At 59.5% G+C, this 25,890-nt stretch overlaps 1 protein-coding gene across 3 annotated transcripts; it reads left to right on the forward strand.

Moving 5' to 3' along the window:
* Positions 1 to 25,435, forward strand: MOB2 (MOB kinase activator 2). 3 transcript variants are annotated; one of them, XM_054725561.1, is made up of 5 exons: positions 1 to 81; positions 21,707 to 21,867; positions 22,543 to 22,636; positions 23,816 to 23,940; positions 24,453 to 25,435. In XM_054725561.1, the coding sequence occupies exons 1-5, from the start codon at positions 65 to 67 to the stop codon at positions 24,761 to 24,763; spliced, it is 708 nt and encodes a 235-aa protein (XP_054581536.1). In that variant the 5' UTR covers positions 1 to 64; the 3' UTR covers positions 24,764 to 25,435. The 3 variants fall into 3 exon arrangements, with proteins under 3 accessions (XP_054581536.1, XP_054581535.1, XP_008158485.1); XM_054725560.1 differs by lacking the exon at positions 1 to 81 and adding an exon at positions 6,062 to 6,180; XM_008160263.3 differs by lacking the exon at positions 1 to 81 and adding an exon at positions 16,705 to 16,836.
* Positions 25,436 to 25,890: the final 455 nt, after the last annotated feature.

Consider the following 25,890-nt stretch of genomic DNA (forward strand, 5'->3'; position numbering starts at 1 on the left):
TCCGGCCGCCGCGGGCTGAGGGCCGAGCGTGTCGGGCGGCGGGCGCGGCGGGTCCCGCGCAGCCATGGACTGGCTCATGGGGTGAGTGGGGCGGCCGGGCGGGAGGGCCGGGCCCGCGGGAGGGAACTCGGGGCGCGCCGCGGGCATCGCCGGTCAAGGGCATCCGGTGCGGGTGGAGCGGGCTGGGCCGGCAGGGGCGGCTCCGTGGGTACTGGACTGGGGACCGGGGCGCCGGGCCAGTGACCGGCCGGGGCGCGTGGCGGGGCGCGAGCCTGGGAGCCGCTGCGGCGGGGCCGGACGCGGGGGATCGGGACCGGGAGCGGAGCTGGCTCGGCATGAGCAGGACCGGAGCCCGCGCTGCCCGCCTCGCCCCGCGAGCCGGCCCAGGGCAGGCCGGCCACACCTCGCCGCTGGGTGTCGGGCGCCCGGGGAGGTCGGACCGGGTGCTGCTCTCGCCGGTCGCTGAGGGGAACTTGCTTTTGGAAGAAATCACTTCAGCACCGACAGAGAGCAGCTCCTTAAAATCGAGGAAAACGAAGCAAAGCAGCCCAACTTGACCCGTCAGCCGGACTCGGGAGGAGGGCGAGCCGGGCGAGGCTGGGGGGGTGGAGAGGGTGCGGTGGGCGAGGCGCACGCCGCGCTGCGATCGGCGGATACGGGCCACGGGTGGAGTAGGAAGGAAGCGTGGGGCTGGGAGCAGCGGGCTGGGCTTCCCCTCCAGTTTGCTTTTGTGTTTAGCTGGAAATGAGAGAAACGAGGTAAAATGTCACACCGTCTCCAAAAAGTTCAATGGCTAAAGTGATTGTTCTAACCGTTTACTTTTTGAGGACCAAGAAGGGGAGGCACTGCTCCATCTGTCTTTAGCTCTGATTTTACTAGCACTTCTCCGGAGGCAGGTTCCTTACTCAGGGGCTGGGGCTGGGGCTGGGGCTGGGGCTGGAGGTGGGGGAGCTGTTGCTGTTGGCCTCCGGCTCATGGAAAGGCTTGTCTGGACACTGAAGTCCGGGAAAGGAGGGGAAAGGTCTTTGTTTCCCCTTGCCGGGTATAGGGCAGAGTGGAGGGTGCTGTTGGATAACCAAGGCGATGGGTTAGATTCATCCACCTTTGCCTGCAGGTTGTGTGTAGTCTAGGAAAGGGGTATCCCGGTTGGGGGGGGGGGGAGGGGACAAGCAACTTGAGGGATGAATTGAGAGGCCAGAGAGAAGTGCCAAGTGTGGTGGGGGTAGGTGGGGAGCCAGAGTGCAGGGGTCAGGGCAGCGTGTGGGTGATGCTGGGGGACCAGCCTTGGTGTGGCCGGCTCACTTGGCTTCTTGGGGAGGCAGCACTGCTACTCGGCCCTGCTGCTGCTAGCTGTGTGACTTTAGGTGGTCACATACCTCTCCTGACCTCCTCCTGTGAAATAGAAGTTGTAGTGCTTGCCGGATGGCTTTGGGGGAGGGTGAGCCGTGGAGCTAGAGAAGAGCACTGACACAGTGTTTGGCATTGCTGTGCGCTGGCCATTCCTACCAGAGGTGTTTTGTAGGAGGCCTTTGAAGGCTAACGGCTGTGTTTGCCTTGTTTTGAATTGCACACACTCGCTTTCTGCATTTTTTGGGAGGGACTGTATTGGGGGCAACCTGGCCTCCAAGTAAGCCTGTTTCAGCCGAGTACACTCACAGCCTGTGTGGGAAGGACCAGCCTGATCGGCTGAGTTGCTGAGGAAGCAGCTGCTGGCATTTTGGTATTTTGCCCCTTCTCTGTGAAGATGGCGTGCTTGTGTTCATAGGAAGCAGGTACTCCAGGGCCTGGAAACTGACCAGCAGACAGTCATTTAACTGGACAGACGCCTGTGCTTTGTGGACTCCGCTGTCACCGCTGTGACTATCCAGAAACTAACCACAGTTAGGCTTAGAAGGGACTGGTTCTTGAGGTCCTTGCCAAGACCTTTGGCACCCAGGCAGTCATCTGTGTAAGGCCCTCGGAGCACCCATCTCCTGGGCCCCCTTCTGGGGTGGCTGGTCCAGGTGCTGGACTAGAGGAAGACAGATCTGAAAGGGACGAGGCTTGGAGCTGCTGCTTCCATGGGCCCCTGGGAAGGGAAGGAGCGTCCGCTCTGCCTGGCTGTGCAATAGGCAGTTCCAGAAGGACACTGAGATGTGGGGAGAGGGCATTGGTGGTTTGTTATCTTTGTGCATGTGTTCTTAAATTCAGTGGGTTGCTTATTGGACATTATAAACCACGAATTCTTCCATAATCCTTAACTAGGACTCCCTCCCACTATTTTAAAAAGGGGTATAACCTCATTTGTCAAGTACTGATCTTCCTCGAGAGCTTGTTTTCAATGTGGTGTCCAAGGATGCTGGAGCCGCAGGCCCCGGTGCCCCTCTTTCCCTCCAATATGTTTATTGAGCAGCTCCTGGAAAATAGGACGATGCGAGGCCTAGACTAAGCCACAGAGTGGGTGAGTAGCAGAGCCCTGAAGATGTCTCCCACTGGGGTCCACTTCTCACTTACCCGGTCCCTCCACTCCAGCGAGGACAGCCAGCCAGTGGCGCTTGCACCCGTTGCACGCCTTTTGTGCGCTCAGCACTGGGGCTTGAGCTGGCCATCAATTCTTCAACTGGGTTTCAGCCTGGGAGATGTCAGGAAATGTGTTTTTTTATACTTCCTTGCTATTTTTATTAATTCACACCATTCAGTGTCAGCCATGTAGTTTGCAATATAGTTTTCTCTTTGTGTTTTAAATGCTGTTTATTCTGTTTTTCTAAGAAAGAGTTTCTTTGCATCAGTTCATCTCAGGTGACAAAGTATGGACTCCACTAATGTAGCGCTAATGATCCCTCCGGCTGTGACCACTGTCATACCAGTGTGGCTTTTGTCACTGGAAAGCCTGTGCTGAGTAATGGGGCGGCCTTATCTTCAGCTCTCCCGGCTGCGTCTGAGGGAAGGGAGGTCCCTCAGGAAACCTGCTCGGAAGCCAGAAACCACGCCGCACGTTGCAGCTTGCCTCTGGAATCTGCCGTCCTGACTCAGAGAGGAGCTTCTTGGTGTGTGGCTTGCGTGCATCTGTGTCACTGTGCGTTTCCTGTTCTTGGCCTTGAGCTGGCTGTTGCAGTAGGTGTAGCACTTTCTTTTTCTAACTTGCAAAGGGTCACCGCTCTTGTGTGGTCTGCCTCTTCAGTCCCTGGCTGTCTCCACCCTGGGAAGCTGATGGCAAGGTGGCAGCCTGGCCCCTGGGAAGGAAGCAGCCCCAGGAGCGGCTGTGGGAGCCATGTCAGATTCAACGAGGTCTGCGGCAGCGTCTGGGGAAAACTTGTGTCTTATCCTTAACTGGCAGCCGTGGGCATGAGCGGACGAGAAAAGTGCAGTGTAAATTTTACCAACAGAAAGCACAATGCAGAAGCTTCCAAGTTCTGGACATACAGAAGAGGAAATGTACTTCCTCTCTTTTCTGAAGGGGGGGGGGGGCAAACCTGGGCGCCTTACCCCTGGTCCTGGGTGGGGCCCACAGGGTGTTGTTTGCAGGGACAACCCACCCTCCGGCTGAGACCCAAAGCTAGGGGTAGCAAGCACACCCCAGGAGCCCTCTTCCCCCTTCCTGGGGCTGCGGACACCTTGACACAGCCACGCCCTGCTCCTCCAAGCAGCAGTTGAGGTGTGGTGGGGTGAGGTGTCAGTCAGAGCTTCCTGGCTCTGGCCAAGGAGATAAACCTACCACAAGGAGATGCAGTGCTGAGTGCATGGCCCTGGGAGCTCTCGGCCAGTTGACCGTCTTTGCTGAGCCGAGCCGCAAGGCGTTCTGGCCTGTGGCTCTGCCTGCAGGAGTCCTGTCCTGGGTGGAGCCTGCCTGCCTGTATCTCAGGGACTGAGTGGCTGTCGCACGTTGCCTCCTGGGCAGGTGTTGCTAGTAGCTGGCCACTGAGCCTGATTATGAGGGGATCGACTGAGCTTGCCCCAGTCTCTAGGCTATTTTTGTAACAACCTCATTGAGGTATAATTTACATACCATAAAGTGTACTTGTTTCCAGCATACAATTAAGTAATTTTTAGTGAAATTACAGAGTTGGGTAACCATCACCACAGTTTAATTTGAGAACGTTGCCTTCACCCCAGAAGAAATCCGATGTCCGTCAGCAGTCCCTCCCCACTCCACCCCTACCCCCGCCCCGTCCCTGAAACCACTCGTTTTCTCTCTGTCTGTGGATGTGTCTGTTCTGGCCATTATGTGTAGGTGAACCACACCTGTGGTCTTCTGTGGCTGGGTCACTTAGTGCGACGTTGTGAGGCTCATCTGTGGCGGGGGACAGGAGTGCACGCTGCACCCTGAGCCTGCCTGTGGCAGCCACCACACGAATGCCGGCAGTGGGCGTCTGCCCTGCAGGCCCTCGTCCTGGGAGGGGCACTGACAGGAGGCAGGGGTGCCCAACTGGTATGCCCTATGTGTCAGGCCGTCCTGGGAGTCACAGTTCCTTGAGTCTTGTCACCCAGCTCTGGGGAGGACTCCCAGCCCTGCGTGCAGTGGGGCGGGGGGCTGACGTGGCTTCTCGGAGGCCCTGGTCATGGTAGCGTCGTCGTTGCAGTCAGGTTTGCTAGTGTCAGGGACACTGATGTGCTGAAGCCCCAGAGCGAGGAGGCACCGAGGACACGGGGCGTGTGTCCTGTGGTCAAGTTGTCACCATGCAGGCTGTCCCTGCTGCCACCCTGCCTGGACTTCGAGAAGCAGGTGGCTGCGTGCACAGGGCTGCTGCTGGCTGGGGCTTGGGCTGGTGGTGCCGTGGGCATGGGGCTGTGCTGACATTGGCTCCTACGTTTTCAGTCAGAGCAGAGAGGCCGTCCTCTGGGATGTCTCTGCGGGGCTCAGAAACGTTTTGTCATTAAAGCTGTGTTCCTACTGGGATGGCCTCCTACCTTTTTGGCTGAAGAAATGCTGGACTCCCTGAATTCTGCTGTGAGTTCCTGGCACTTATAATTCATGTAAAAATAAGTGTCTCGTCTTGAGGTACCCTAGTTGTCTTCACGGCCTCCTCCAGGCTGACTGGCAGCTGTCGGCCCCCCGTGCTGCATGCCGACTTTCTGCACAGGACTGAGGAGCGGGCAGTGGCCATGGGGGAGCTCTGCTTCCTCTGGGTGCTTTGTGCTAGTTTCTCCTCCTTTACTGCCTCCTTCTCATTGGACTCATGTTTTAGGGAGGGAGGAGCACTGGTGGTTTACTGGTCCCTGAGGTCTGAACTGTCCCCAGGAAGGCAGCAGTGTCTGCTCTCTCCTGAGATGGTTCTGTTAGGGGCACTGCCGCCTCCCCCATGCTGCAGAGAGCACCAACAGGCGACTGGGGACGTGTCGTGGCCGAGTCCTCACCCCACACCTGCACCGCCAGGCTAAACACAAAGCTGGGAGCAGCTGCAGAGAGCACAGCCCCGCAGGCTCCAGTTAGGAGGCCTCATTGGGAAGGCGGGAGGCAAGTGCTGGTGAGGCCGTGGAGAACAGGAGCCCCACACACTGTTGGTGGAGATGTACATTTGGTGCAGCCACTGTAGAGAACGGTGTGGAGAGTCCTCAAAAAAATTCAGGAAAGTACTCCCTTATGATCCCGCAGTCTCACTACTGGATCTCTATCCAAACAAAATCATTATCTTGAAGAGCTATCTGCACTCCCATGTTCATTCCAGCATTATTTTCAACAGCCCAGACAGGGACACAGTCTAAGTGTCTGTGGACGGTGATAAAGAAAACGTGGTCTGTATACACAATGGAAGTTATTCAGCCTGAAAAAAACAGCCCTTGGGAGGATGTGGAACTGGCCTGGGGCCCAGAAAGGTGTTGGGACTGAACCCACCCACCTGCCCTGCACTCTTGCAGTGGCGGGAGGGGCACATCACAGAGGCTCAGTGTAGCGGTCCCCTGACCACATGTGCCAGCAGCAGAGACTCGAAAACCACGGGGCACATATTTGACCTAATGCAGAGAATAGAGTGCCCACCAACGGCAGACTGCACACCCTCTAAGCACTCGGAACATCTACTGACCAGAACCTCTGCCGATTTCAGCCAACGGAAACCCTCCGGAGCATGTTCTTGGCCAGAGTGAACCAACCAGAGCTCAGCCACAGAGACCATCTGTATTTAGGAGCTAGGAGACACACTGCTGAGTACCAGTGGGACAAAGAAGGGCTCGTGAGGAAATGAGAAGAGTTTTAGCTGAAAGGTAATAACGCTGCCGTGTGGGATGTAGACCGGCCTGAGAGGACCTCGAGCTTTCCTGAGGGTTCTCTCTGAAGGGCAGAAGCCTGTGGCTTGTTGGGTCAGCGCCCCTCAGGGCTCCTGGGCACCCTGCTCTTCCCCTGGTGTTGTTTGCATTTTCTCATTGGACTCGGGGACCACACTGAGAATAAGCCACCAGAGGCAGGGGAGCACGCTGTGCTCTGCGAGGTGGTCCCAACACTGGGGTCCGGGCCTTGTTGGACGGCATGCCTTTCTTCACTGTGTAAAGAGACGCAAGGTAAAGTGATACCCGTGTCACCTTCTACTGTTGGAAGGTGAGATGCCAGTGTCCCGTCTCCTTCTCCACCCCCTAGACCTGGACAAGAAGAGAGTTCTCTCCGGTGTTTGTGTCTTTGTTCCCTGTTCTGGGTCTTGCTGAGACCTGCTGTGGCCTCTTCCCAGCTGGTGGTTGGGAGCCAGCCAGTGGGACTGTAACCTGGCGGACTTAGGTTGTTTCCATGTGTGGTGGCTGGAAACAGTGTAGCAGGGGCCATGGGCATGTGTCTGTTGCTTGTTTTTTTACCAGGGGAGTCAGGTGGCCCTCCCCTCGTTGATACATTTTGTCACATACTTTCTGTTAGCTTGTGCCTGCTGGGTGGCCAAGGGCCTGCTTTGGCGGGGCTGCCAGTTTTCAAGGGCTCTGCTGTCTGTCACCAGTGTTTCGCTGTTCGTGGGGTGAGCCTGTTTGTGATCTCTATTACTTTCTGTGAGTTTTCCTCTTCAGGCTGCTCCTGGCATTCTCCAGATGCTGTTTAGAGTCACCTGGTCACAGCTGAGAAAGGACTTTTCTTCCTCGCTCCTCAGCTCCACTCGCCGTGCAGAGGCGCTAGGGAGACAGGGTGGCGTAGTCCGATGTCATGGGGCCCTGGAAACAGCAGTGCTTGGTGCTGTCTGTGTGCACTGGCCTTGTCACTGCACAGCAGGAGATTCGGCTTTCCCGAGGGGCTGCTCCTGGCGGCCCAGGCGCCCTGCTCTTGGGCAGCAGACCTTGAGTGCCCAGGGCATCCGGGAGCTGGTGATGGGTTCCTCTGCTCACTTAGGACACTGAACTGGAGGTCAGCGTCCCATTTGTAGGCAGGAAATTGAGGCCAAGAGGCCGGTAGCTGGCCAGGGGCCTGAGGCTGTATCGGTGAGCTGCTCTCTGCTTCAAGTCCACTATCCCACTCGCCTCTGGGGTGTGTCCGAATGCCCCCATCTCACTGCTGCCTTTAGGACCTCCAGACATGGTTCCCAGAGGCTAAGGGTGTTCAGACCAGGCTGGCCATGGGGGAACTTTCGAGGGCTCTCTGCAGGAGCCGGTAGCTGTCCAGACTCCAGGACTTAAAGAGTCACCTTGATTCCCCTGTCCTGTTACCAGGGAAGACAGGTCCCTGGCAGTGCAAGTAGATAGACAGTCCACCAGGGGGCGCTGTCGACCACGCAGGAAGGCTGAGGTTCTGGGGCAGGTGACCACAGTGGTGGGGAGCAGCAGGTCTGTACCAGACCACATGAGTGTGGAACAGGTACCATGTCATCCACAAATGCCACCGTGGGCTGCTGGGAGCCGGAGGGGTGAGGGGTCAGGGCAGGGTGAGAGTAGCAAGATTGGCTTCACAGGGACAGACCGAGGCCTGCTGAGGGCTGGACTGGCCAGGCCCACCTCAGGCACCTGTGCACGTGTAACTGCAAAGTGAAACCTCAGGGGCGCACCCCCGCTGCCCAGGCCAAAACGTGTGATACATTCCACCAACGTGAATGCCCTCCCCCCCCACCACACCTTGGGGCCAGTGTCCCTCAGGATCAGGGACATGCCTGTGACTCCAGCAGATCGGGACCTTCCTGAGCCACACAAACCTCTGAGTGGTGTTGGAGTCTCACGTGGGGGTGGGCATGGGTAGCGATGGTGGGGACCCCCAACACGAGGTGTTGCGTGCATCCTGGCAGGTCAGAGACCCCCTTCTGGGCAGCGATGAGGATCAGTTAGCAATGTGTTGAGGGTCCAGTGGAGGACAGATTTGTGCTTGTTCTTGGCCTCTCAGCACCCCCAGGGAGACAGTGGTGTTTGTTCGGAAGCCTTGGGCTGGGACCTGGGTACAGTCATGGCCTTGGACACTGACCCTCAGGGTTGGGTCAAGGCCATGGCTTTCTGACTGGGTGGTGGCGTGGGGCTAGGACCTACATGGAGGGTCATCCTGTGATACTGGCAGGAAGTGGGTGGGGCTGAGCCTTTCGGGAGAGGCTGTCAGGGTACCGTCCAGCCCTGCCATCCAGCGCAGTGACGTCCAGGCAGGGCTGGACCCTCCTCAGTGAGCGGTCCTGAGCCGGGTGGGAGGCCCTGCCCTCAGTGAGCAGAGCTCCTGTTGATGCCAGTGGCCCCGTTGTGTGCTGGAGATGCCGGTGCTGCCGGGAAGGGAGCTGGGCTGTCTGCCCACATCCTGTATCGCACATGGACCTGCTGCCGGAACCGAGTGGACTGGCCTTGTAATTGGACTTGCTCCCTCCCAACCCCACTGAAATGAGAGCAAAGGGAATTCTGGGAGGTAGAACCCACAGAAGCACAGGATGGGGGACAGCACAAACAGGTTTGGATGTTGGGAAGCTGATGGACTGTGGATTTGGGAAAGGTGAGCCCAGGCCAGCAGGGGCCGCTGAGAGGCCTCCACCAGCTCCACATGGTAGGACCCAGGAGCCGCGAAGGGGTGAGCTGGAGAAGCAGCAGTGGTCACCCCCACCCCTGCTGTCTGCCCCGAGGGGCCACCTTCAAGCATCAAGGACGTCCCACAGCCAGCATGTTGATGTCCCACAGCCACTCTGGTCCCAGACCCCAGCGTTGAGGTCTTCTCTCCAGGCAGAAGAATGGGAGTCTGACCAACCCAAGAGAAGGGCCCCCAGAACTGAGAGTGGAGGGGTCGTCCTCCGTGTGCTGCCAGCGAGCCAGATGGCGCCCAGTGACGCCCCCGAGAGCCCCCCTGCCCTGGAGCTGCCAGGGTGCTCTTAGTGCCCACTGTGAAACAGGAGTGGGTGGCGGGCTCCCCGGGTGTTTTGAGGAAAACCTGCATAAGACAAGGCCAGCAGAAAAGGGCGCAGGCTGAACAACAGAAACCGCTGTGGTCACTCTCCTCAGAGACGCCAGGACTGCGCAGCCCCCACAAGAAGAGCAGCCAGAGAACGAATGAGAACGCAAGGCAATGAGAGGCCACAGCAAACCGAAATCCTGACTAAAGGACGAGGGAAATGGGTGCACTTCTCAGCAAGTCGATCAGCCTGGCGTGGGCACCTGGCGAGCAGGGGAGGTGCAGAGCATCCATGTGTCCGTGCGGAGTTGCGGCCACGTGGGGCCAGCAGGAGCCGGAAGCAGAGGGACGAGTTAAAGGAACTCTGCAGTTTTCCGAATCCGCAGGCAGCGAGTTCAGGTGGAACAGGCTCCCATGTGAAGGGCCTGGGGTCACAGCTGTGACGTTTCAGACACCAGGTAGACACGGTCCTCAGGATGCTGTGGGGGAACCCTCCTCAGTGCAGTCCGGGAGAGAGCACTTCCTGTGACCCCGTCTTCCTGGGAACCCCATTCTTCCCATGACCCCTTTCCTCCTGGAAACCCCTTCCTAGGAACCTCTTTCGGGAAACATTTGAGGGGACCAGTGCTGCAGGGAGAGGGAGGGGACTGTGGTGCGGGGGAGTCCCCCTGCTGGTCGCCCTGCCAGTGCTGAACACCCCGTCATGAAGAAACAAGGCTGCGGCCTGCCTTCTGGTCCCTGGGAAGACACCAGGGCCGGTCCTGGCTCCTGCCCAGCCCTCTGTCCCTGGCCCCTGCTCCGTGCTGAGCGTCTCCTCCCCGTGCTTCTCTGGGTCTCCCCTCGGGAATCTGAAGTAGGGAATCTGAAGTATGGACCGTGGCATCGGCATTCCTCTCCCTTTCGGGCACACCCACATCTTATGCCTCCCCTCTCATTCCAAAGAGAAAACGCGTTTCCAATTAGAGGGGAATGTGCCCTTTCACCTTGGCTGCCAGGGCATCCAGGAGGAGGACCAGGGTCCTTCTCCCAGCACGGCCACCCCCATCTCTCTGCCTGTGACCTGCTGGGTGTCATTCCTCCATAAAAAACCAGGGACACACCCTGCCCAGCCCGTGGTACCGCAGGAAGGGAAGTAGATGAGGCCCGGCTGGCAGGGTGGCTACAGCAAAGCTCTCGGGCTCTCGGGGACAGAGCCCCATGGTGGGTTTTGACCCTCGCCCTCGCTGAGCTGCAGCCCAGGCAGACCAGGTTCCATGGGCCCGTGTGTGCTCACAGGCATGGGGCACCTCCAGTCTGCACTTCCCTGCGTTGTCCCCGGGATGGTGGCCTTCCTGGGGTGGATCTGCTGTGAGGGGATAGCCTGGGGCCCTGGGCTCAGGGAAGGAACGGCCCCTCCCTGTGGGTCTGCAGGGTGACCAGGGGTGGGAAGTCTTTCTCCGCCCGTTGGGCCCTCAGCCTGTGCCACTCAGGATTCCCTCCCTCTCTGGGAACATTTCCACTGCCCTTCCACAGTGAGGGCACTGCCATCTCTCCCTGGCATTTTCCCAGGCTAGGCTGTTTTTTTCTTAGATTTCAGTGTGTGTGTTTTTTTGGAAAAAATATTCCCAGTGTTTCTGGAGGACCAGCAGGTTGCCAGGTCCATAGGAGTGAGGGACAGCTCTGGGTGCTGGAGGCCATGGTCTCCTGCCTCTCCCAGGCTCCCCTGGGTCTGCCAGTGGCTGCTCCAGTCACTGCTCCCTCCCTGTGGCTGAGCCGCCTTCCTGTGCACTGAGCCTGGGCTAAATCCTGCAGCCGAGGCTTTTATACCACAGGGAGGGCGGAGTGACTTGGCAGGACCCACGTTGCCCTTTCGTAGGCAGCCTGGACCTGGCTGCCTGGGCTCGGTGCCTGCTTGGCTGGTGACAGCCAGGGGAGGGAAGAGACACAGTGTCACCTGTCCCCTGCCATGAGTCCACTGGCTTTTCTGAGCCCAGGTGACCTCACCACAGAGCAGTGAGCACCAGCCTCTGTCCAGGCCTGTGCCCTGGGCGGGCAGAGGGCTCTGCCTCTCCAGCACGGGGCTCTGGTGCATTAAACAGGGTGCTGTTTACTCAGGGGTCTCAGCCACCTTGTCAGTGCCCAAGGCTGGTGGGCCCTTGTTCGGCAGATGCAGTGCAGGGTCAGAGAGGATACTTGCCAGAGGTGGCTGCCCCATGGCCTAGGTACCCTGCCCCTCGGCCAGCGGTAGCTGGGGGTCAGGTGGGATGACCCAGCAGCTCCAACAGGCACTGTAATCGCTTGAATTGTGCCTTGACTTGAACTTGAAACAGACGGTTTAGGTGGTATATGGGGTACATGGGTGTTTCTCTGCCTTCTGTGACCTAACACCCTGGCCCCGGGGTTTGTGGCCGCCCTCCTTCCGTTTCCACGGGCTCCAGTGTCCCGGCGTTTCCATAGCTGGGCTTCAGTGGGCACTTGGCCTTCAGCTTTACCCCTTGGCCTGCCACCCAGAGGGTCTTCCCTCACCTTCGGGGCCTGGTTGTACAGAGCTGTCAGGTGAGTGTGTGAGATGAACAGGATGAGCCCCACCCTATGTCTGTGTCTCTGCCTCACCCGGCAGACCTGGCCCTGCCCACACCGGTGCCAAGGCGTGTCTTGGACAGGCAGGGCTGTCACCGCTCCTCTGTTCCTCGGGGCGAGCAGTGCATGGGCGTCTCTGGTGTGAGGCACTGTCGGCTGTGGGGGCAGGTGCGCTGGGGGCCTTTGCCTTTCCTGATCCCTCCTCTGCTGTTGGGTTGGGAGGGAGGCAGCGCATGCTGGCCTTTGGAAGTTGAGGTTCAAGGGTGCAAACACCTGGAGAGTAGTCGGAGTGTGCGGGGGGAGCAGTTCTGTACACTGATCCAGACAAGGTGTCACACCCGCCCGTGGTGTCACCCTGGGCAGCAGAGGCGAAGGGGAATGGGTGGGGTGATGAGGCCCAGGAGCTGGGGATTCCAGGTGGCCAGTCCTTTCTGTCCTGCCTCCTCACACTCACAGGGCTCCCAGCCCAGTGAGGTCTCAGGGGAGCAGGTAACCCTTTCTACCCAGCTTGGGACACACCAGGTTTGGGTCTCGTGGCCAGACCCACACTGAGCCTTGTTTCATGGTCACCCTGGTGGCTGACCTGCAGGGGTGGTGCCGAGATGGCCGGGGTCGCTCCTTCTCTGTCCCACTGGACCATGTGAGGTGGGACCTCTGGCCTCAGGAGGCTGTTTCAGTCCCTCTGCCAGTGATTCCAGTCAGCGTCCCCACGGCCCAGACCACCCCTGCCCCGTCTGTCTCCTTGGACACACACCCCGCGAGCGCTTCCTCTTATTTGTGTGGCAGGTCAGACAAACCGTAGGATGAAGCTAGCGCAGCATGAGCGGAGGGCTGCCAAGCAGGCAGTTGTGCAGGTAAAGGGCGAGCCACCAGGCCTTGTCTGATGGTCTAGCAAGGAGCTCCGGGAAGCCGACCGTGTTCAACAGAGTCATGAATCAGATGGCACGGGGGTCCCACACATTCCCGGGATGGTTGTGGGTGCTGGGATGCAGCTGTCAGCACACTGGGCGACATTCCGGACATGACTCCCTGGCATGGTGATGGTAAGGCATGTGCCAGGCTGTGTGTATGCCAGAAGTGGAGTGAGCACAGCAGCCAATGCTGACCATGAGCAGAACCTGAGAGAATAGAACAAGACAGTCTGGAGGAGGAGCAGGTGGGCATGGCGGGTGGGGGCTGAGCCCAGTGCGGTGGTCAGGAGCTGGGGAGTTGAGGGAGGAGGGCTTAGGAATAAAGGAGCACCTCTGCCCAGCAGTTACACACACACCTACATGTACACGCACTCACACACGTATATGCATAGGCTGGATTCAGTTATACTAATACTCTCAGTTTTACATCTGTGTTCCTGGAAGATGTTGCTCTGTAACTTGTCTTGTGTGTTCTTGCCTGATTTTTGTCTAATTGGATTAGTTGGATATTGTTTCCCCCTCTGTTCTCTGAAAGAGCATGTGTAAGAATGGTATTATTTCTTCTTCATTTAAAAAAATACATTTTTATTAATTTCAGAGAGGAAGGGAGAGGGAGAGAGAGATAGAAGCATCAATGATGGGAGAGAATCATTGATTGGCTGCCTCCTACACGCCCCACACTGGGGACCGAGACTGCAACCTAGTCATGTGCCTTGACTGGAATTGAATCTGGAACCTTTCAGTTCTCAGGCTGATGCTCTATGTACTGAACCAAACCGGCTAGGGCTGTATTATTTGTTCTTTATGGACCTGGTAGAATTCACCCTTAAAGCCACCTACACCTAACATTTCCTTGTAGAAAGGGTTTTAATTATATGAAGTCAAGTTTTTAATTTCTTCTTGTATCGGTTTTGGTAACTTGTGTTTGTGCAACAAGTTGTCTGTTTCATCTACATTTTCTGTTGGCATAAAGCTGTTCACTATAGTCCTTGTTACCCTCTCAGTGCCTGTGGGGTCTGTAATGATGTCTTTCATTTCTAATACTGGTTGCATCTCCCCCTTTTCTATCAGTCTAGTTGGATAATTTATCAATTTTCTTAAACTTTTCAAAGGTAACTGTGTTTAATTTAATTCTTCATTTGTCCATTTCCTGTGACATAGATTTTTATCATCTTTATTTCCTCTACTTTCTTTGGGTTTAATATGTACTTCGTTTTTCCAGTTTCTTAAGGTGGTTGTATATATTATTGATTTTAAGCCTTCTCTTTTAACATAATCATTAATGGTTATAAATGTTCCCAAGTCCAACTTTAGCTGCATTCTACAAATTTTTTTAAAATCCTCACCCAAGCCGAAACCGGTTTGGCTCAGTGGATAGAGCGTCGGCCTGCGGACTCAGGGGTCCCGGGTTCGATTCCGGTCAAGGGCATGTACCTTGGTTGCGGGCACATCCCCAGTAGGGGGTGTGCAAGAGGCAGCTGATCGATGTTTCTCTCTCATCGATGTTTCTAACTCTCTATCCCTCTCTCTTCCTCTCTGTAAAAAATCAATAAAATATATTAAAAAAAAATAAAAAAATAAAATAAAATCCTCACCCAAGTATATATTTTTTTTAATTTCATTGATTTTAGAGGAAAAGGGAGAGAGAGAGAAAAAAAAATCAATGTGAGAGAGAAACATGATCAGTTGCCTCCTGCATGTGCCCTGACTGAGGATCGAACCCAAAACCTTTTGGTGTATGGGTCGACACTCAAGCCAACTGAGCCACCTGTCCAGGGCTTGTACAAATTTATGTTACATTTTTGTTGTAATCTTTTCTTTGCATTGTTTAATCTGCTGTTAGGTCTATCCCAGAAAATTACATTCCAGGTATTGTAATCTTCAGTTCTAAAACTTTCTGCTTGTATTTTTGTAATTTCTATATCTTTTTGAGAACTCTAATCTTTTCAGTCATTGTATTCATCCTTTAAGTCCTTGAATCGTTGAATATATTAATTTTTGTTATTTTAAGGTCGTTTTTACCTTTAGCATCTTTGTCATGTCTGGGTCTGTTTCTGTTTTCCTGGTTATGTTGCATTTTTCTGTTTCCTCACCTGATATGCACATTTCTTGTGTTAGCTGTGGGGTGGCTGTGCTGTTGAAGGTTCTCCGATGAGGAGCGTGATCGTGGTTCCAGCAGGCTGTTCATTTGCTGTTGGTTCAGCAAAAGCTTTCTGAGGGCTGGTCTAGAGATACCTTTCCTCTGGGGCTGCTGCAGGTCTGCTCCCCCACGGAGCCTGCAGTGGGGCTCTGGGTGGGAGCGTGCTGTCTTCCTGCCCTCACGACCTCTGGAAGGCTGCTTGAGCGCCCGGCTCCTTGGAGCTGTTGTTTGCGAGGCTCTGTACACCCTCAGCCACGTGGTTGGCCCGAGGGTTGGGTGGCTCTGTCCACAGGGGCAGAGTCCCTTATTGGGGCAGCTCCATCCTGTCCGCAGCCCAGCTGTGTGCTTGCTCCTCACCAGCCTCCTGTGCACCAGCATGCTGGCCAGCGTCTGCAGTTGCTTTGTCTATTTCACCATTTGCAGTTGGAGGCGGCAGCGGTCTGGGCCTGTGTCTGTTGCTCCATCATCGCACAAGTGGGGATGAGAGTCCCTCTCAGCCTCAGGTCCCCCGTGTGTCCCTTTGAGTTTCTGGTAGCTCCCCCGTTGTTCAGGAGCTCTCGCTCCCGATTCTCAGAGCTCTGTGCCTCTGTTCACCTCTCTCTGCATGTCACTGTATTTCTGCGCTTTCTGATGTCCGGCTGGTTACAGACGAGCCCGGGGGAGGTCGCAGTGACCCATGGGTGAGGGGCCAGAGTAGGGTCGTCGGAAGGGACTCCTGTGCAGCGTGATCTGCACGCAGACGCCGTGTCATTGGGACTAAAGTGGACAGGCGTGCACACGGCTCTGTGCTGGCAGTGGAGAGGCCCGCAGCGGCGTGGGCACCGCGCAGTCTCGGGCTGTTTTCTCCAGGGAAGAAACCAGGCGGAGGTAGCTGGCTCTAGGACAGGGCAGGGATGGGACACGGTGAGCCTAGAAGCACCCCTCAGTGCTGTTACCCCAGCTGCCTGGTGCTGTGGCTGGCCCGTTGATGTCTGTCCCCGGGCAATCTGGGTGGCTGTAGGGGCAGAGGGGCCTTTTGCCCTAGTCCCCGTGGTGTCCCCAGGGCAGAGGCAGCCTTTCTGCACTGCCTGTTGTTCTGTCCTCACTGTGGCTTTGGAGTTGCCACAGTGCCGAGGTGGGTTGAACCTGGACAGGTGAGAAGATGGGAGGGGCCCTTTTTGGGATGCGGCGGCCTTGGGGAGGGAGAGGTGGGTGGAGGGCAGGGCTGAGGTGGGTGGGGATGTGAGCATGGGGCTCCTTGCTAGGTGGGGCCTCTCAGTGATCTTTGTGGACTACGAGCTGTCTCTGCCCCTGTGGTCAGCCATTCGGGGTTTCGGTGCTTCCTGCTCTCCCACCTGCAGGCAGCTGTCAGGAAGGCGTGGCCGCACGGCCTCTCCCCCCACTGGAAGGCCCTGGGCAGCTCACGCCTGGTCTGGATGCCCCAAAGCCTGCCAGCCTTGTCTTCCTCCTGCCTCTGGCTGCGCCACTCTGCGGGTGTCAGGTGTGTCTGCAGCCGCAGAGGCTGGGCTCAGGCGAGGGGTGCTGTCAGCCCAGGAGGTCAGGGCAGAGCTGCCGCCTGCTCTCAGAAGAGCTCTCCCAGCTGTGTCAGAAGGGCCTCGAGGTGCCAGGGCCTGGCTGACGTGTTCTTCCCTGGGGCTCTGCCCTCCCCATACAGCACCGCCCGCAAGGCGCCACTTTGAAAAGTCGACTGAGACACGCCCTCATCTAACCAGGCGGGCTGGCCTGGCCTGTGAAAGGAGCAGCTGTGTGTCTGCCAGGCCAGAGCCCTCCTTTCCCCTGTGCGTCCTCATTGGCTGGTGTCGCCTGCTCCCAGGCAGACTGCCCAGGGAGGGAGCGACGTTGGTGCCGGGGCTCCCACTTCCCTCTGCACCTCCGCGCTGCCCCAGCATGCTGGGGGACCACAGCAGCCTCCCCGCAGACCGGGCTCTGCTCAGCCAGCCCCCCAAGACTGGACTCAGCTGCAAAATGGTGCTTCAGGCCGTCGGCAGAGTGCTCAGGTGAACACTGGGCACGGGGTGCTGGTCAGACGACCCCTGGTCCCCGCCCTGGGTCAGGCGGCAGTTGTCTGTTGCCCCTAGGACTTGGTCAGGAACTTGGTTTGCAGTGGGTTCCCCTAAATGTCTGCCTCCTGCTGCTCGAGGGCGGGAGTTTGCCCCAGCAAGGAAGGGGCGCCTGCATTTGGGAGGTGAGAAGGGCCTGCTGGTGAGTCTTTCTGGCCACAGCGGTCCTGCCTCGTCCCCTCCGAGCCCGCGGGACAGGCTTCGCCACGGGCGTGTGTGGCCTGTTGTCTCCAGGCAGGTGATTGGAGCCTGTCCATGAGGAGCCGTATCTGGAGAACTGACCTGGGCTGTGGCCGGCTGGCCACGATCATTTGCACCTCTTCTACAGCAGGGCCTCCAGTGCCCCCACATGGGTAGCACCTTTCCTGGCCCAGTGTGAGTGTGCGTGTGCGTGTGCATGGGGGGCCCGAGGGCCACGGCTTAGCCCCCGCTAGGAGCAGAGAGGCCCTTGGGTGTCAGGGACGGTGCTGGAGGGCCCCGGGGTCAGGAGCAACCGTCCCTTGGGATGTGTCACATTTGAGCTCAAGCCTGCTTTCCTTCAGGTGATGGTAGTTGGGTCCTCTGTCAAGTGGAAGTGTCTCGCTTTCCCAGTTCTGTCTGTAACTGAGTGAGTAGCAGGCTGTGGTGGGGGTCTGGGTGTGGGACAGGTCTGATGGGTGGTCTTGGTGGAGTGACCGCGAGTTCTAGAACCTGTGAGGTCCGTGCCTCCGGCGTCTCTGGGCACCTCTGGTGTCCACCTCCCCCTGCTGCAGCAGGTCAGCTCCCCAGGGGATTTGGAAACGTGAGCAAGTTGGCGGCACTCTCCAGGTCGTTGGTTCCCATCGGGAAAGTGACTGTCTCGGACAGCGTAGGCGACCACGTGTGTGCACGCCTGTGTGCACTGTGGTTGTGTGCACACCGGTGTGCACGATGGAAAAGGGCTGGCCACGGTAGACAGGGCAGACCCATGGTCTGAGCTGCGCGTGGGACCCCAGAGGTCCCGGTGAGCTCTCGCGGGGCTGGGGCCGAGTTCGTGCTCGCTGGGGCCTGGGAAGACTCCAGGCGAAGGTGACACCTGGGCTCGGTGTTGAAGGGAGAGACGCTTATTTCACAGGCAGAGAGTCAGAGCGGAACCCGTGGCCACAGCACAGTGGCCACACGGTTGCGGCAATTTGGGGCCAGCAGTGTGCGCAGCTCCTGCCCTACCTTCCGCTGGCTGCCTGCGGGCAGTCTCCCTCCTGGTAGGGCATTAGCTTATGAAAGTCCCCTTTGTTTGGGGTGCTGACCGCGAACCAGGAGAAACAGTCCGGCCGCCTCAGCTTGTGGAGGTCTGACTGTGGAGGTCTGGCGGGACCGGACAGGGGTCCCGTGGCGTCTCCCAGGCTCTGTGCCCGAAGGGGTGCAGTGGCGCCAGGCTAGTTGGGACCTGAGGGAACAGTCAGGCTGGGAAGCTCCAAGGTTCAGGACAGTTCAGGCCCCACCCCAGGGCCCTGTATCAAAAACTTGGGGGTGAGGTGTCCCTGGAAGGTGGATAGCCCCGGTGCCAGCGCCCCCTGCATGTCTGTGCCTGGTTGTCAGGGGTGACAGGGTAACCCCACAGCTCTGGCCAGGGTGGGGGCTGAGTCCCTGCTTCCCGCAGTGCCCTAGGGAGGAGCTTGGCAGGAGCATGCCTGTGTCTCCGCCAGGGACATAGCTGCCCCTGCCCCCGCCTGCACACTGCCCCCCAGACAGCTCTTTCTCATGTCTGCACCCCTGCCCTGAGGTAGCCTGGAGTGAGGAGTGTTGGCTGAGGCTCAGGGTGGGGTCCTGCTGGCCACCCTCTCAGTGGCTCCCCTTCTCAGACTACCAACAGCACCCCTGTCCATGGAGCAGTTTCTGTGGGGCCTCCCAGCACCTGAGCACTGGGCCCACTGCTCACGTACCCTAGGTTCCTGTAACCCTGCTCCCTACCCCAGACCTTCCAGTTCCCACGTCCCTCTGTCTCCAGACACAGCCCCCTCTGGTCTTTCCTGCTCTCAAGATCTCTACCCTTCTCTGACTTCCCACGGGCGCCCCTTCCAGACCTGCCTGCATCCCTCTCCTAGCGATGGCCTGAGCTATCCCAGCACCCGCGAGGGAGCGACAATGCATGCACAGCAGGCTGAGGGGGGCCCTAGAAAAAGAGGGGAGTGCATTCTCCCTGTACCTGGGGACTACCAGCCCTCGCCACCTGACTGATGCCTTGAAGATTCATCCCATTTTCAAAACCTGGAACTTACTTGATGCTCCTCAGAGGGTGGGACCATGGCAGCCAGGTGCCTAGGGCCGCGTCCCCTGGGCTGTGGGGCAGGGCTGGCGCTTGGCACTCGGTGTGTCCCTTCAGCTGGTGCCATCCCACCAGTGCTCTGTGCGGGTAGGTGGGGCATCTCCTGCGTGTGGCCATGTTCCTAGAGCCAGACTCCTTTCTTAGCCAATGGGGAGCAGCCCCACGCCACCTCCAGTGGGTCCAGCAGGGACATGGTTTTTAGCTCAGCACAGATGGCCTGGGGGCTGTGACATTGGATGGGTCTCGTGGACAGGAAGCGTGCAGGCCTGTGTGATGCCCATGATGGTGGCAGTGGCTGGTTGTGGCCGCTCCTGTAACGGCCACTCCAGGCTAGTGCTCAGGCATGTTCGTGAATCACTAGGTGACACGGCTCCTAAGTAGCAAAGCGTGGAAGTAGGTCAAGCAGCCAGCTCCACGGCCTGGGCCCCCACCTCTCCCCGTCCCCACACCGTGGTCACCAGACTCGGAGGCCCAGGCTGTGTGCACCAGCCCTGCGGTGGCCGTAGGCCAGTGTGCGTGAGTGTGGGGGAGGGCAGAGCAGCCTGGTCCAGGCGCTGGACATGGTGCACAGCCGGTGCGGAGGCTGGCGCTGGTGCAAGGTGTGTCCTGCAGGCATGTCCCACCTGCTGGGGCTGAAGGCACCGGGACCTTCCTGGTCAGTTTTGGCTTTCTGACAGTGGGGCATCACTTGGGAGCAGGGCCCAGGGTCAGGAGAAGGGCTGCAGGCAAGGAGTGGCATGGCCCCCTACCCACCCACTCCCAGTGAGTGTCTCCAGGCATCAGCAGAGCCCCCGGTGCTCTCAGCCCTTCCTGGGGCCTGGTCTCTCTCTGTGGCTCTGACCTGGAGGAGACGGAGCCTCCCTGCCTGTGCCGAGGCTGTGGGGCGCTGAGAAGTTCTGTGCACATGTGTCCGCAGTGAACAGTTCGCCCCCACGGGGACCCCTGAGTGCCCCCTGAGAGTGTGTGGCATCCGTGCTTGCACTCCAGCTGGCCCACCCAGGCAGGGTCAGGGCCCCAGGTCTGGGTCTGTCCCGTTGTCCCCAGAACCCGGTGGCCCCCTGGCACTGGCCACTCAGGCCCTGCCCCAGAGGCCAGCACACGTCGCCTTTTAAGGCGAAGATCTCCTGTGAGAAGCCGGAGGGAAAACATTTCCCTGGCGTTCACGGAGCATTTTTTCTTCCTGTTTCTCAAATAAACCACCAGCAACTTTTCAAAACAGAACAAAAAAAGGGTAAGGTCAGGGAGCTGACCCCACAGCCAGCTGCTCCCCTCCCCCCCCCATGTGGGCCTTGCCTGGGGCGTAGGGGAGGGCCGCCGAGGCCCCAGGGCCGAGCTATGGGGACAGCGACAGGGGCCAGGAGAGAGCAGTTGGCTTCTCCTGCAGGTCTGAGGACCCGAGAGAGTGGGCTGCTGGGGCTGGGCCAGCACCCGACCACACGGCCCTCCTGGATTGCAGGAGGCAGGGCCGAGGAGGGGGTCCTGTGCGCAGGGGGACCCTCCCAACGTCCTGCCCATGGGCTCCAGTGTGTGACAGACTCAGCGACCTGGGTCTAACCCAGCCTGGGCGGCGTCTCCAGCTGCGGCTCCAGCGCTCCTGGGGCAGTTTTCCTTCTTGGGGACACGCCACCTCGTTGGCCGCCTCAGCTGCAGGGACCGTGGCCGGCTCTGGCCTGGGGCAGGGGCAGGAGGCTGGTTCTGGGCCACGGCCTCCACCGAGGAGGGGATGCAGCCCCTCAGCACAGCGAGCGTTGGTGCGTGGTGTTTAGCCGCTGATGTTCACTATTCAGATGGAAACAAGACATGTTAGAAATATGGATTTATTCATGTAAAAATAGCCACACACGCCTGTTCTGTGTTAAATGATTGCACATTTTTGTGGAAAGAACTGTTTTCCTAAATAAGAAGAAACTTTAGTGAGAAATGGCCATTTCTGCAGATTTCTGTAGCTTTTGGCTGATACCTTCCTCTCCCTGGAAACCTTTCCCTGCCCTCGAGGGAGCAGCGGCAAGTGGGACAGGGGTCATGCGGGTGAGCCTGCAGCCCGTGAGGATGGGGCTGGGGTGTCGGCAACAACAGTGCTCAGGAGGGGGCCGTCGGGTCAGATGTGCAGGACGCCTGCCCACCACCCACCTGCCTGTGGGACTGTTCATGGGTCAGGGTGAGTGATGCCCGACCCTGTGTCCTGCTTGTCGGTCCCGCCTTGGGCGCCAGGCCCTTGGCGTGGGCCAGGCTGGCTGCGGGCTGTGGCGTCCCATGTGGGGGAGAGCCTAGAGTTCCAGGTTCAGCCCTTGATGCCAGGCTGCCGGCTTGTGTGTCTGTGTCCCCCTCTCCCCTGCAGTGGCCAGACGGCTCTGCTGGCCAGACGATGGCTGGGGACGGCACGTGGTGCCAGTGGGAGCAGAAACCCCACGGCATCTCTAGGAAGCCTCTTTGGTGCCCCACGGGCTGTCTCCTGGGGTTCTGGAGTCCATGCCGGCACTTGCCGGGCGGTGACGGTGCTCCTTTTGCTCCTTTTCTCGGCAGGAAGTCCAAGGCAAAGCCCAACGGGAAGAAGCCTGCGGCCGAGGAGAAGAAGGTGTACCTGGAGCCGGAGTACGCCAAGTCCAGGATCACCGACTGCGAGTTCAGGGAGCTGGTGGTGCTGCCCCGAGAGATCGACCTCAACGAGTGGCTGGCCAGCAACAGTGCGTAGGGACGGCGGGCGGGGGCTGCTGGGCTGGGAGCCACAGTGGCTGCAGCTGGCAGGGAGGCAGTGCAGGTGGCCACCCTCCGGGTCCTTGGGGATCCCCAGAGCTCTGTCTGCAGAGGGTGTGCTGCCCATGTAGCCAGTGGCCTGGCTGTCACTCACCAAAAAGGAGGACTGGACGCTGAGGCATGGGGTGGCCAGCCCTGCAGTGCACTGAGGGGCCTCGGTGTGGGCCCTGAGCAGGCCTGGGGCTCAGGCTCATAGAATGCCACACGAGGGCGCCCTGCACACATGGTAGGATTCTGCAGCGGACTGGCTCTCCTTTGAAGCGTGGTGGGTGGAGTGGGCTTCTGTTTAATCAGTGCCCAGGCGGTGCCCCATTCCAGCTGTGGTGTGTAAAAGCAGGGGTTGTGGCCCGCAATGAGGTGGGAAGTTTGCCCACCATTGTGGGGGGGCTCAGGCCCGATGGCCACCAGCCTCCGCCCTGCCTGGTATTTGCTGCCTGTCTGGCGGTGGCTGGTGGCTGCCCCCAAGGCTGGTGCTCCACACGGGGCGTTTGTCTCTGGTCTGTGAGAAGTGCTGGCCGTCCCAGCTCCAAGCACAGAGCACTACACTGGGCAGTGGCCTCGTGCGAGCTGGCAGAGCTCACGCCTGCTCTTCTCTCCTCCTGCAGCCACCACGTTCTTCCACCACGTCAACCTGCAGTACAGCACTATCTCGGAGTTCTGCACGGGGGAGGCGTGCCAGACCATGGCCGTGTGCAATACGTGAGTGCCGCCTGGCCCTGGAAACTCGGTGGGCTGTGGGGCCATGACCCTGCGGCTGCACTCCTACCTCTCAGACCCTCCCACGGTCCCTGTGAGGTCTCCCGGTGGCACGGGGCCTTCCTCAGCACTGCTCTCCTGTTCTCACGGGGCCCAGGGCCTGGCAGGGAAACGGGAAGAGAGCCCGGCCAGGGCAGGGACATGACCATGTGGACCGTGCTGGGGCGTGGGTGCCAGGAGCTGGCCTGAGGCTAACAGGCCCAATTCCTAGGGACAGGACACGCCCGATGGAGTTCCTAAGACAGCAAGCCCTGAGAAGCTGCAGGCACTCCTTCTCCCGCTGGCTGTCCTCAAGTAGAGGCCCCTCCTTGGGCTCCTGCACTGCACAGGGAGGGAGGCCCTGACAGGCCTGTGCTAGTCGCTCTCCCCGGGAGCTCGTGTCCTGTGTGTCCTCAGCAAGCAGCCCCTGGCAGCACTGCCTTAGCTCAGTGCAGGGTGGGAAGGAGAGCCACCATGTGGCCCGGGCTTGCCCCCAGCCTCCAGAGCAGGAGTGAGGGATGCGGACTCGTGCGACAAGAGGCTGGTGGCCAAGGAGGAGGCCAGGAGCTCCTCTCTGCGGCCCCGAGCACACCGCCCTGCATCACGCTGCATATCGACTGTGCTGGCTAAGCTGGCTCTCAGCCCCTGAGTCCTGCTCTCCTGGTCCCACTGTGTCCCGGCTCAGGGCCAGATCACGTGGGAACAAGGTCACATGGCACCGGCTCTCTCTTCCTTGTTTTTGGGGAAGAGCATGAGGGTGGCTGAGGTGTCCTCAGTCCCCAGCTAGCCACTGTGAGGCACAGCCCAAGGGGGGGTGGGGCCGGGCAGGGTGGGGTGAGCTGGCAGGAGGCCACAGAGTGGGACCGAAGTGGCTCTGCAGCAAGTGCGGCGGGAGGTGTGCGAGGACGGGGTCCTCCTTCCTGGACTCTGTCAGACCGGTACAGTCAGCCCCTTCTCAGACACCGCTGCCGGTCCCACAGGTGTGTCCTCAGGGGCTCGGAGGAGAAGCCTGGGTGCCTGCCACACCTCCACCAATGGTGGCCACCCACCTGGTGCCACCTCCGGACTGCAGCAGGCCCCTCACCCCTGGACCAGGGCGGCTTTGTGGCTGGGGTGGCCCGTGACCAGCCTCTGTCCCCACAGACAGTACTACTGGTATGACGAGCGAGGGAAGAAGGTCAAGTGCACTGCCCCCCAGTACGTCGACTTTGTCATGAGCTCGGTGCAGAAGCTGGTGACGGACGAGGACGTGTTCCCCACAAAGTATGGTAGGTCTCTCAGCAGTGCCCCTCGGAGTCGGGTGGGCGTGGCCGCAAATGAGGAGCAGGCAGCTGCCTGACCTGGCGTCTGCCACCCTGGGTCAAGATGCCCTCCACCCCAGGCTCTGGGACCTGTGGGCCTCTAGCAGCAGCGTGGGTGTGTCCAGCCGGACAGGGCTTGGCGGGCTCTGGGCAATCCTGAGCTTCCAGGGCCTCAACCTGGCTGGCAGGACATCCCCAGGGCCTCCCCTGGGTCCAGGCCACGTAGAGGGAAGCATGCAGGACCCCAGGGCCCAGTTCAGGTTGGGCGGCATGTGGCGGGTCTCTGACCTCTGGTCGCAGAGGTGGCCCGGGAGGTCCAGCTCTCGGGGGCTGGGCCCCGGGGACAAGTCACTCGAGTGTGTGCTGGTGGCTGCTCAGTGAGGGCTGCTGGGGGTGGTCCTGCCTGCCTGGTGAGGGCTCCAGGGGGCAGGAGGGGCACTGTGGGGAGCAGGGCCAGGGTGACACGGCCCTGTCCGCAGGCCGAGAGTTCCCCAGCTCCTTCGAGTCCCTGGTGAAGAAGATCTGCAGGTACCTGTTCCACGTGCTGGCCCACATCTACTCGTCCCACTTCAAGGAGACCCTGGCGCTCGAGCTGCACGGACACTTGAACACCCTCTACATCCACTTCATCCTCTTCGCCAGGGAGTTCAACCTGCTGGATCCCAAAGAGACCGCCGTCATGGACGACCTCACGGAGGTGCTGTGCAGTGGCGGGGGCCACGGTGGGGGCAGCACGGACGGGGCCAGCGGTGGGGGTGCGGGGGCACAGAACCATGTGAAGGAGAGGTGAGCCGCATGGCCAGACAGGCGTGCACGTGTGCAGAGACGGTGGCACGTGTGCCTGCGTGTGCCCGCCTGTGTGCACACATGTGCTGGGCACGCTTGGCAGGAAGTTGGAGAGGTGACACTGCCCAGGCCAGGCCACGCAGAGTGTGGACCCCGGAGCGGTGTCTGCCTGCTTCCCGCGCCGTTTTCCTGTTGGATGGACAAAGGCCGCTTTTTGAGAAGCACCTGGGACTCCCTCCTCCGCTCAGCACGCCGAGGGCACTCTGCTTCCTCCGGGCTTCCTGTCATTGTCTGCTCTGCGCCCGGCCCCACCTCCCGGCTCTGCCGCTCTGAGAAGTCGCCAGAGAGACGGGGCTCCTCCAGGCCTTGGGCTGCAGACCCGGGGTCCTCTTGGTGTTTTTCAGGGTGGGTTATCTTAGGTTCCTCCTCTCTCCCCTCGACTGGATCTGGGCTGTTGGCAGCTCAGCATGGGGGGGGGGGGGAGGCCAGTGATGCTCTGTACGGGCCCCCCAGCCCATGTCCCTGTTCCTCCTGCCCCCGCTGCCCAAGAGGGACTAGCTGGCCTTGGGACCGAGGCATCAGGGGCGGCGGCCTGTGCGGAGCGGCTTGGGCAGAAGGCAGAGCCTTGCACGCTCTGCTCCTCTCTGTTTGCTCGAATAAAAAGAATTCTCTCAGGTCAGCGCCTGTGTGTCCTCAGCGTCTCCCTGACCTGTGCTGAGGGTGGCCTGGCCCTGCAGCCACTACTGTTTCCCTCCCTTTGTCCCCCATCCCACCCCATCCTCCCGGAGGTCCCCACATACCCCCTGGGGCCACCTCTTCCCTGCGGCCTGGGGTGTAGAGTTCTCACTGGCGTCCAGGACTCATGCTGGCTGCGGCCAATGCCAGACACTGCCCTTTCTGCCAGGGCAGCCACAGGCTCCCCCGCTGACCCCTGGAGGGAGGGCACACCTGTGTCACCCATCTCCAGAGGCCGGACCCACTCTCCCTGTGCTGGGCCTCCATCAGGTGGCAGGGACTCTAGAGTGTGGGTGAGAAATGGTGGGGTTTCACCCCTGTGGCTGCACTGCAGGGGCCACTCTGGGTGGGCACAGGGAGGGTTGGGACGGGGTGGGGAATGCATACAGTGGGGCA

Source organism: Eptesicus fuscus, chromosome 13 (assembly GCF_027574615.1).
Source record: "Eptesicus fuscus isolate TK198812 chromosome 13, DD_ASM_mEF_20220401, whole genome shotgun sequence".
Taxonomy (NCBI): domain Eukaryota; kingdom Metazoa; phylum Chordata; class Mammalia; order Chiroptera; family Vespertilionidae; genus Eptesicus; species Eptesicus fuscus.

Excerpts from the sequence above, each read along its gene's own strand:
- MOB2 (XM_008160263.3), top strand. The coding sequence starts at position 16,727 with ATGCTGGGGGACCACAGCAGCCTCCCCGCAGACCGGGCTCTGCTCAGC. Across the intron at positions 16,837-21,706 it reads GCCGTCGGCAGAGTGCTCAG|GAAGTCCAAGGCAAAGCCCA; the intron begins GTGAACACTGGG and ends TTTTCTCGGCAG. Across the intron at positions 23,941-24,452 it reads CGTGTTCCCCACAAAGTATG|GCCGAGAGTTCCCCAGCTCC; the intron begins GTAGGTCTCTCA and ends CCCTGTCCGCAG.